This window comes from Eriocheir sinensis, chromosome 13 (genome assembly GCF_024679095.1).
Source record: "Eriocheir sinensis breed Jianghai 21 chromosome 13, ASM2467909v1, whole genome shotgun sequence".
NCBI classification, from domain to species: Eukaryota; Metazoa; Arthropoda; class Malacostraca; order Decapoda; family Varunidae; genus Eriocheir; species Eriocheir sinensis.
The window spans coordinates 3,905,787-3,917,073 of record NC_066521.1 but is presented as its reverse complement, the minus strand read 5'-3'; the positions used below and the strand labels follow the sequence as shown (position 1 = coordinate 3,917,073).

Here is an 11,287-nt window from a genome sequence, read left to right as displayed (position 1 = left end):
AAAGCTCCAGCTTTTGACGGTGGGAACGCCAGATAACACAACACCGGTTCAGGCGTTTCTAGTATTATCGTCTATATGTACAATCGCGTTACGAAGTGTTGACACAGTTTGCAATGACTTTCGTTCAAATAATACATAATTTTATTCGAAGGGAAGGGATGTTTAGGAGTGATTTTGTTATAGATACACAAAATATGATACTGAGAAAGGAAATAAATTCAATAGATTGGAAGTTTTTACCTTATAACTTTATATTAAGCAGCTCTGCCGAAACGTTTTGATACAGTTTTCGTTCAAGACTTTAAAAGAGTCAAATGAGTTCTATGTTAAGACTAAGTATGTATATATATATATATATATATATATATATATATATATATATATATATATATATATATATATATATATATATATATATATATATATATATATAACTGCACAAATATATCGCTCTTTCTTCCAATGTAGTGATAAACCTTATATTATAGAATAATAGGAAAAAATAATTAGCTGCACTTCATTTGATAAAATGCGAAATAAATACTACATAATAAACTCGCATTTGATGATGACGTCATCGGGAACGACATTTATGCATGACTATATAAATCTTATGTGTGTCAAATCAGCGAGATTCTGAAAAAAAAATCAAGTGTCTATATTTTTAATTAACGGTAAAATCCAAAGAGAAGTATCGACAAGTGGCCAGACATGTAATTCAAAGTTGCACGAAACTGTCGAAACACACGGCCGACGACGCGATAATAAAAATAATAGCCTATTATATGGGTAGAGACGATGCCTGGTTGGCGCTGCACTGCTAGCCTATCACTTTCTTCCATTCACCACTGTCGAGTCAATTATATACGTCTGATCAAAATAATATTATTTATAACTTGTTGGTATAAATAGTGAAGTGACCTCTACTCCGCCCCGGAGATTCTGCAAATGAATGTGGCTACATAGCCTAGCATTCCAATACGTTTCTCTTCGCCACATTCACATAGAGTACACTTAATTTTCATTGCATTTAATGGAATCACTGATATTTATTAGGTGTGTGCAAAACTAGACTTTAAAATTAAGTAGTTTTATAAAAGTCGGTAGCGAGTGTTTCCACAAGGGTAGTTGCCAGATGTCGCCAGCCGTGTCCGAAAGATTATGAAAACTGTGTCAACAATTCGTAGCGCGACTGTATGTGTCAACGAGTGGTTTTCAGGTTCTAAGTTTTCAAAAATATAGATAATGAAAATTTGAATTCATCTATGTTTTTTATTTGAAATATCAATAGAGTATCGTTTTCGCCTCTCGGATCGGAATCGTGGATTTATATAGGGTATCGGTTATCGCCTATATTTGTGTCTCCAGTTAACGAATATCGGTTATCACCGATAAGGTTTTCCATTATCATTTATCGGGTATCGGGAATAAGGTTTTCTGCTATCGGATATAATGATAACTGCCCCGCGCCGGTGACTGGACAACAGAGAGCATGGTAACTGGAGATAAATAGTTGGAAATATCTGATGTAATAGTTAGATATAATGATAACTGCCCCGCGCCGGTGACTGGACAACTGGAGATAAATAGTTGGAAATATCTGATGCAATAGTTAGATATAATGATAACTGCCCCGCGCCGGTGACTGGACAACAGAGAGCATGGTAACTGGAGATAAATAGTTGGAAATATCTGATGTAATAGTTAGATATAATGATAACTGCCTCGCGCCGGTGACTGGACAACAGAGAGCATGGTAACTGGAGATAAATAGTTGGAAATATCTGATGCAATAGTTAGATATAATGATAACTGCCTCGCGCCGGTGACTGGACAACAGAGAGCATGGTAACTGGAGATAAATAGTTGGAAATATCTGATGCAATAGTTAGATATAATGATAACTGCCTCGCGCCGGTGACTGGACAACAGAGAGCATGGTAACTGAAGATAGCAGGATCGCTTTCATCGGTCACGTATCATGTCGTCAATTGCTGCCAGTTATGTTTTGAGACGTTCGGTCCCCATCGCAAATAGCTGCTTTATCGCTTTTATTGATAAATACTTTTCAAAAAATGCTGCACGAGTGAAAGGAGTCGAGTGACAGCTCGAGCCCGTCACCCCTCGGAAGGTCAAAGCTATAAGTATTAATGCAGAGGGAGGAGGTTGAGTAGAGCAGCAGCCATTGGAGGAGGAGGGAAAAAGATGGTAGGTGGGTGGATCTAATTCTGCTATATTTTATTTTATTGAGTGTATTTATTTATTCATTCATTTTTATTTTGTTTTACTAATATTAATTTAGTTTGTTTTATTTCATTTCTCATTGGTGTTTTCTTATTCTATTCTTTTTTTACTTTCTTTTTTTTTTCTTTTTTTCCCCTTTTCTCTTTATATCATTATTTTTGGGGGATCAGTTCCTTTTCTTACTGAGGATTTTCTTTTTCGAAATTCTTCTATTTCTTGTCATTTTTTTGTCATCCTCTGCTGGTGTTCTTCATGGATCTGGGTGAGCCTCTTTCCTCCCAGAGAGACCGGGCCGTAATTTTGGCGGTGTTAATCAGGGCCGAAAGGTGGACGATGTGTGTTTGTATTTTTTTATTTCGATGTTTCTTTATTACTTTTGCTTTTTTTCGATGTTTTTTTCTGTTCTTTTTCTTGCTATTGCTTTCTTTTTTAAGTCTTTTGGTGTTCATTGGTCTGGATGAGCCTTATTATCTCAAGGAAAGACTCACTCGTAATCTCTGTGATGTTGATGTTAGGGCCGAAAGGCGGATGATGTTTGTTTGGACTTTATTTTCTACAAGTTGGGCTGATTTTTTTTATTGATGTTTGTTTATCTTTTGTTTCTCGATGTCGTGTTTCTTATTTTCCTTTTTTTTGTTGCTGTTCTGTTTTATGTCATCCTTTTTATTTATTTTTCTGTAACATCCTTTTGCTGGTGTTCCTTGGTCTGGATGAGCCTTATTCTCCCCAGAAAAGACTCGCCCATTGTTGTGTATATATTGATATTAGGGTAAAAAAGTGGATGACCTTTTTTTTTCCTTGATGTTGCGTTTCTATATTTTCCTTTTTTTTGGGGGGGATGGGGGGGTGAGGGGTGGTATGTTTTTTTGCTATCCTTTATCTTGTATCTTCCATATCTTGTGTTCTCTTTCCATATCATCTTTATTTTCTTTTCCATCATCCATTTTTGGGTGTTCTTTTTTACAAAGGTGGGCAAGTGCGGTACTTAGTGCGGTAGTACCGCATCACAAAAAAGTACCGCACTACCGCAAACTTTCAGAAAATACCGCGGACCGCATTAAAAAATCCTGCGGTACTTTTTGCGGTACTTAGAAAACTATCGAAGATATTTTTCAGTGAATCGGACTCAATCAATCAATCGGTATCAGTCATCAGAATCAGTGACTCAATCATTCTGACTTTTCAGTTATTGTTCAAAATTAAATACTAAATGAATGACTCAGAGTAAATCTGTTCGTCACTCAACCCAAGGCGGCGCTCCATGACTGCCTCTGACGATGACTGTACATGGCAGTGGACAACAGTACAAGCAAGCACTAACATGATGGCCGCTCAATCTCATGTCCCGTACAAATTTTTCTTTGATGCATAACATAGACCATAGTACATACTATATATATTTTTTTAACTTCATTATAACTTCTCTATTTTATCATTCTCTCTCTCTCTCTCTCTCTCTCTCTCTCTCTCTCTCTCTCTCTCTCTCTCTCTCTCTCTCTCTCTCTCTCTCTCTCTCTCCAATGTAGTCAAGATCAATAATGTTTGATTATAATAATAATAATTTATTATTATTATTATTATTATTATTATTATTATTATTATTATTATTATTATTATTATTATTATTATTATCATTATAATTATCTCCTCGTTGAAATTTCCACGTGGTTTCTTCGCTGAGGCCTGAGACGCCAGGGCTTAGAGCTTTCCCACGGTCGAGGTATCGCTATTACCAGTTGCAGTTGATGTGTTTTGTCTTAATATGTTGGGCAGTTTGAATAATGTTTCACTGTTCCCGTCATGACTTTCCTATATTAGTATACTTTCGTTTTCGCTCAAACGCCGGAGAATTCCTCCCCTTCCTACCCTCCTCCCCTTCCCTTTCACTCCCCCATATCCTCAGTACCATTCCTCCCTGGCTTTTATGTTTTATGCGTGTTATACACCTTCTTTGGTGCCCTGCGCATTATTGTCCAGATCCAGATACTGCAGCTGTCGCACCACCCTTCCTTCCTTCCTTCCCACCCCCCACTTCCTCCTCTCTCACATGACGCTGATCTCCTCCCCCTTCCTTGTCCCCTCCCTCCTCCCTCGGAAAATTGCATTCCCTTCCCTCCCCCTCCTCCCCTTCCCGTCCTCTACTCCCCTGTCCCCCCCTCCCTCCTCCCTTACCTCCCTCTCGACCTCCCCCAGTCCTCCTTAATTTTTTTTTTTGTATCTCAAGTACTTAGTTAGAAAATAGTTAGCCAGGATAGACATTGACGTATTTTTTCATATTGACTAGTGGCTACCGCTACCCCAGTACCGCACACCGCTTACCGCACTGGGAAAGAAAAAAAATGGGACTGCACTACCGCAACCGCACTACTGATTTTTTAGTACCGCGCCCACCTCTGCTTTTTTAGTCAGGACGAGCCTCTCTCCTCCCAGAAAAGACTCACCCACACTTCTGATGATGTTAATGTTAGGGCCGAAGGGTGGATCATGTTTGTGTCTTCCTTATCTCGATGTTGTTTCTATACTTTCCTTTTCTTAGTGTTTTGTTTCTATATTATGTTTTTTGCGGTGTTCGTTTAAGATATCCATTTTTTACGTTATTTTTATACTATCTTTTTCTGTTCTTTTTATAACAATCAATTTTTTGTTGTTCTATTTTGGTTTAGTAACACTTACACAGTTCCGGTGTTGTCTACCGCAGTATATGTGTGTAAAGTACTTATCCTAGGACCAGAAGTCGATATAACCACACCTTCAGAAGCAATACAAATCCAACACCAAATTAAATTAGGAAAAAAAATGTAGCAGAAGTAGGCGTGTTATTTTCAAGGCAGAGATTATGTTTTGCTGGACAATATATGACTATTCTTTTGTGGAGATAGATTTTTCTCCGCAAACCTGTAAAAAAAACTACATTTAGGGGGATTCATATATCAGGAATATTACAGTTCCCCGTAGCACACTCCGCCCCACTCTGCCGTTCGTTCAGAGACATGCCAGTCCTCGTCGACAGACCGACTTGGTCGGCTAGATTTCGATCGCCGATAGAGTCGGTCTGTCGGCTCCCTGCTACGGGCCGCCTTTGGCAAAGGCCCGTGCTACCTCGTGCAAGAGGGAGCAATCTCCCCCCACCCCCCCTCTGTCGTTCACACCCGTTTTCTGTGCGAGCGAGCGAGTAAGGTCTCTCTCTCTCTCTCTCTCTCTCTCTCTCTCTCTCTCTCTCTCTCTCTCTCTCTCTCTCTCTCTCTCTCTCAATGGCCACGAATTATTTTTAAACTAAAGCAACCCCGATTTGTAACCTAAAGAGTAAAGGGGGGGGCTTTGACCCCCCTCGAAACCCCCACCCTTTGAACATATTTTCTAGACCATTTCCGATGTTCAACAGATAAATTTGAATACACTGAGGTATACACAATATAGAATATATGCCCCTTGTGCTTCACAGAGTACGCTTACTCCTCATACATATTAACCTTAAATCATAATAGAGATGCTAGAACCTAAATACAGCCATGAACGAAATTTTCAGGAGACGAACCATCTCATGATTGCCTTCAGCCAGCGTGGGGCTGTTCACGAGATGGAAACGGGCCCGCGTACATTTGGCGTGTATACATATATACTTACATTCAGTCATGTTGAAATAAAGAGACGCAAACCTTTAAACGTACGAGGAATGGGTAAGGTATATTATTTCCCAACCAGCAGGTACCGTGTTTGGCCACTTGGCAGGTAACAATAACTTGTATTACGGAATTCAGGGGAAAATTGTCCAGAGGGGAATAAGTCAGTGGTGGAATTGTGAAGGGGGAAAAGGTCCAAAGGGGAAGATGTCCTACACTCTAGTCCTTCACCCCTTCCATCCCTCACACCCTCACACCCTGACCCTCCCTCGCTCACCCCTTTTAGTCCTTCACCCCTTCCATCCCTCACGCCCTCACACCCTGACCCTCCCTCGCTCACCCCCTTTAGTCCTTCACCCCTTCCATCCCTCAAGCTCTCACACCTTGACCCTCCCTCGCTCACCCCCATTAGTCCTTCACCCCTTCCATCCCTCACGCCCTCACACCCTTACCCTCCCTCGCTCACCCCCTTTAGCCCTTCACCCCTTCCATCCCCAATGCTCTCATACCTTCGCGCCCCCTCGCTCACCCCTCCATCATCCGCTCCTACATTCCCTTCACCCTCCCTCCCCCCCTCGATATCATGACATGGATCCCTCATCGACGAACTAAGTCAGGTCGGCCCACACCTCTCGGCCCAGGAGCGGCCGCTGGGAGGGGTCGATTTCACAGAGCGCGGACCGGTGACTCCCGTCCCTCATTCCTCTTCTGACTTTTTTTTTTATACCAAAGGAGGCAGCTCAAGGGCACACACAAAAAAAAAAACAATAAAAAAAGCCCGCTACTCGCTACTCCCAAAAAAGAATTAAAAAAGGTGGCCGAAAGAAAGATCAATTTCGGGAGGAGAGGTGTCCTGATACCCTCCTCTTGAAAGAGTTCAAGTCGTAGGCAGGAGGAAATACAGATGAAGGAAGATTGTTCCAAAGTTTACCAGCGTGAGGGATGAAAGAGTGAAGATGCTGGTTAACTCTTGCATAAGGGGTTTGGACAGTGTAGGGATGAGCATGAGTAGAAAGTCGTGTGCAGCGGGGCCGCGGGAGTGGGGGAGGCATGCAGTTAGCAAGTTCAGAAGAGCAGTCAGCGTGGAAATATCGATAGAAGATAGAAAGAGAGGCAACATCACGGCGGAATTTAAGAGGTAGAAAACAGTAGGAGGAGGAGAGCTGATGAGACGAAGAGCCTTAGACTGGCACATCATTGTGCGTAATCACACTTGTTCGGGACCGTTCCTGGCGCAGAGGTGGTGAGAGGATCAGGCGAGAGGATTAACTATTAACGAATGGTGATGTGAATAAACAAATAAACAAATATATATATATATATATATATATATATATATATATATATATATATATATATATATATATATATATATATATATATATATATATATATATATATATATATATATGTGTGTGTGTGTGTGTGTGTGTGTGTGTGTTATTTTTACATCTTTGTTGAGCTCTTCCTGCTCATTTCAAATTATACATCCATGAAAATCAAAACTGGCTCATTTTTCTTCTTAGCTTTCCACCCTTCCTTTCATTAATTCTATCCTTCTTTCTTTCTATTCTTCCTTTCTTTATTACCCCTTTCTTCCCTTCTTCATTTAGTCTGTTTTTTTGTTTTTTTTTAGTTTTTCATTCTTTTCGTTTCCTTCTTATTCATTTCTTCCCTCCTTCAATAAGTCTGTTTCTTGTTTTTTTTAATTTTGTTTTTTCGTTTTTTCTTTCTTTTCTCTCTTACTCCTTTCTTTCCTTCTTCTTTGAGTCTATTTCTTTTTTCAGTTTTCATTCTTTTCTTTTCTCTCTTACTCCTTTCTTCCTATATTCCTTGTGCTAGTTTCTTGTGTTTATTAAGTTTTTCATTCCTTTCTTCTCGGTTTTCCCTCCGTCACCGTAACAAAGGTGTAAGGTAACGAAGTATGTCAGACAAACGAATAAACAAATAAAAAAACAGCCACAGTTTTGTTAATCCATTTTAGGAACGGAGTTAGTTAGTTAGAAATGCAGGATTTTCCCAGAGCTAAGTCGTAAAAAGTGATATAAAAGATCAACAAAACCAACTGACAGCGCCTTGAAAAATAAACACGTTAAAAAAACAAAATAAATCAGCCACATTTTTGTTAATAAAGACTAATACGACGTTTAAAAAAACAGACGTAAGTAACTAATTTATCCCTGCAGACGAGGAGTGCCACATCATCCCTCTCCTCTTAACCTCCGGCTACTCAATGACACAAGAAGAACCCAACGCCCTGCCCTTCTATCACCTCCTGTCCATGAAGCACTACTACCCCAACACCGACCTTGCCTGCCACGCCACTGTGACAGCCGCCTCCAACGCTTGGGTCTCGCCTAGCTTCGAAAAGGACTTGGTAAGGAGGAGGTGGAGTGGGAGAAAGGATGGGTGGGAGTACGCCATGTTTTGGCCAGTTTTCTTTCCCGCCTTTTGGTTTGTCGTATTTCGGACTGCGTGACCTACAATTACTCCAGTGAAAGGGAAGCGAAGATATGTGGGAGTGTGGGAAGGGAAGGTATGGGAATGGAAGGAGGGATAAAGAAGAAGATTTATGTGTGTAGGTGTGTGTGTACTTGGGAAGAAAGAAGATAGGTGTGTGTGGAGAGAGGGCAGGGAATGTCTGGAAATGGAGGGAGGAATAAAGAAAGGTATGCATGTATACGTGTGTAAGTGTGTATTTGGGAAAGATGTATGGGAGAGGGAAGGGAGGGAGGAATGAACAACGGTATGTACGTATGTCTGTAGGAAGAAGATAGAGGATGTGGGCGAAGGAAGTGAAGGTATGGGAATGGAAGGAGGGATAAGGAAGGGTGTGTCCTGAAGTCAGTATTCCAACTCCCTGCAGACGGACGGCGTGCTGTGTAGCCGCGTCAAGTGTCCCTTCACCAGCGCCAAGAACCACTCCGTCGTCGTGGACCTGGGCGCCAGTGTCTACGTGAAGGAGGTGCACGCCGTCACCTACAGTCCGCCACAGATCTACTCGCAGAATTTCTACGCTTATGTGAGTCCAACAAAACAGAATCTTTCAAGGCTAACTGCAGAATATTAGTTTGATGTAAAACTTAAGATGGCTATATTAAGACTTTTTATAAGACCCAGAAACCTTTTTAAGACAAGTATTAGTACAGTTTCACAACATATTTTTATAAAACAAAGAACTTAGGGTAACTACCGGCATACCTTTTGTACTACGAAGAAATTTTAAGAAAAATATCAAAAACCTTTAGTAGAGCCATCACGAAACTCCTCCCCCTCCTCTTCCTTCTCCCCTTCCTCCTCCTCCTCCTCCTCCTCCTCCTCCTACTACTACTACTACTACTACTACTACTACTACTACTAATAATAATAATAATAATAATAATAATAATAATAATTACCTGTACACCTTGGCACAGGTGGGGGATGGGAAAAACAGGCTTGCCTCTCGTTACTACCTTGGTCAGCTGACTCGGGGAGCCACAACCTTTGTGATACGCCGTGAGTGGTGTTGTTACGGCTGCTGTGCTCCTTCTATTTTTTTCTTTTCTTCAATTTTTTTCTTCTTTTATTTTTTTTCCTTTTTCTCTTTATTTTTCTGCTTTCTGCTTTTTGATTTCTGCTTTCTCTTCATTTTCTTCACTTCTTTTTTTCTTCTTTTTCGTCTTTTTTTCTTCTTTTTGTTGTTGTTGTTGTTGTTGTTGTTGTTGTTGTTGTTGATGATGATTTTAGTTGTCGTCATTACAGTGGTTTCAGTTAAAGTAAACAAACCATATATATATATATATATATATATATATATATATATATATATATATATATATATATATATATATATATATATATATATATATATATATATATATATATATATATATATATATATATATATATATATATATATATATATATATATATATATATATATATATATATATATATATATATATATATATATATATATATATATATATATATATATATATATATATATATATATATATATATATATATATATATATATATATATATATATATATATATATATATAAGAAAACTTTGCTGCAAGCTGTTCATAAAAAAAAGGATAGTTAAAGGGATAATACCAGTACTAAATAATGGCAATGATAATATTTTCTCCTCTCTTCTTCCGTCACTCCTAACCTTACACTTCTTCTCCAGTCAGCCACAAGAAAATCCAATTCGAAAATAGAGGATGATGGAAGGAATAATAATAATAAATAAATAATGATAATGATAGTTTTTCCTTTCTTCTTCCGTCACTCCTAACGTTACTTTTCTTCTGCCGTCAGCCAAAAGAAAGATCCAGTTCGTTACCTTCCTCAAGTCGGACGACCGCCTGTGTCTGTGCCTCGTGCAAGCGTTCTGAGACAAGGAATCAGCAGGGAAGGACGCTTCCGAGTAGGGGTCATGACACCAGGGTCAAGGTAGCGATGGGCTGCTTACAGAGTCGCTACTTCTTGAACATACTTATAAGCTCTCTCTCTCTCTCTCTCTCTCTCTCTCTCTCTCTCTCTCTCTCTCTCTCTCTCTCTCTCTCTCTCTCTCTCTCTCTCTCTCTCTCTCTCTCTCTCTCTCTCTCTCTCTCTCTCTCTCTCTCTCTCTCTCTCTCTCTCTCTATATATATATATATATCTATATATATATATATATATATATATATATATATATAAATATATATAAAAATATATATATATAAATATATATATATATATATATGTACCGCTCAAGGCCTATGTACATAACCAGAGAGTAAATAAAGGAAACTATGTCTGCTGTTTCTTCATATCCTGATGTACATATCATGTGGGTTTCAAGTCCCTAGCTGCCATTGGCAAGGTACACTAACTGCTTCAACTTCATTGCTTGATTTCTCAAAAACGTTGTTTTCTGCATTTTAAAAATTATGTCCTCCTTTGCACTTCTTATTACACAAATATTTCCTACTGCAGCTTTTGAAAGTTTAAAAAAGAATTAGTTTTACAATAGTAACTATCGTTTAGAGTTGATTTTTGACAAATATTTGTCATTTTTTTATTCATCGATTTTTTTTTAAAATTACTATTGTATAAAAACAAACAATAGGAAATTTTAATCTCCTATCCTTCCTGATTAAAAAAAAATTTAATGAAAGAAATTGGTCGATAAATAAGGTAGGAGTTACAAGAAAAACATAAGGAATTTAACACCGGATTTGCGATTTTAGAACACTCACTACGACGTTGTGAATAAGTGCATGGATGATTAGCATTGAGGCTAACATCATAATTATTGACGGAACTGCGGAGCGCTGCCCTGGCAGTGGAGCAGGGCCTGAAACCTCAACAACGGTAAACGGTAAACTTGTACATATGAAGAATTAATGCTGTTGTAAGGACAGGGTGGGGTCAGGTGGCACAGTCAGG

The 11,287-nt window shown here is 39.0% G+C and overlaps 1 protein-coding gene across 1 annotated transcript; it reads left to right on the top strand.

Annotated features, from left to right (window-relative positions):
* The first annotated feature begins 8,010 nt into the window (after positions 1 to 8,010).
* Positions 8,011 to 9,002, top strand: LOC126998262 (uncharacterized). The gene is made up of 2 exons (XM_050859739.1): positions 8,011 to 8,241; positions 8,731 to 9,002. The coding sequence occupies exons 1-2, from the start codon at positions 8,098 to 8,100 to the stop codon at positions 8,932 to 8,934; spliced, it is 348 nt and encodes a 115-aa protein (XP_050715696.1). The 5' UTR covers positions 8,011 to 8,097; the 3' UTR covers positions 8,935 to 9,002.
* Positions 9,003 to 11,287: the final 2,285 nt, after the last annotated feature.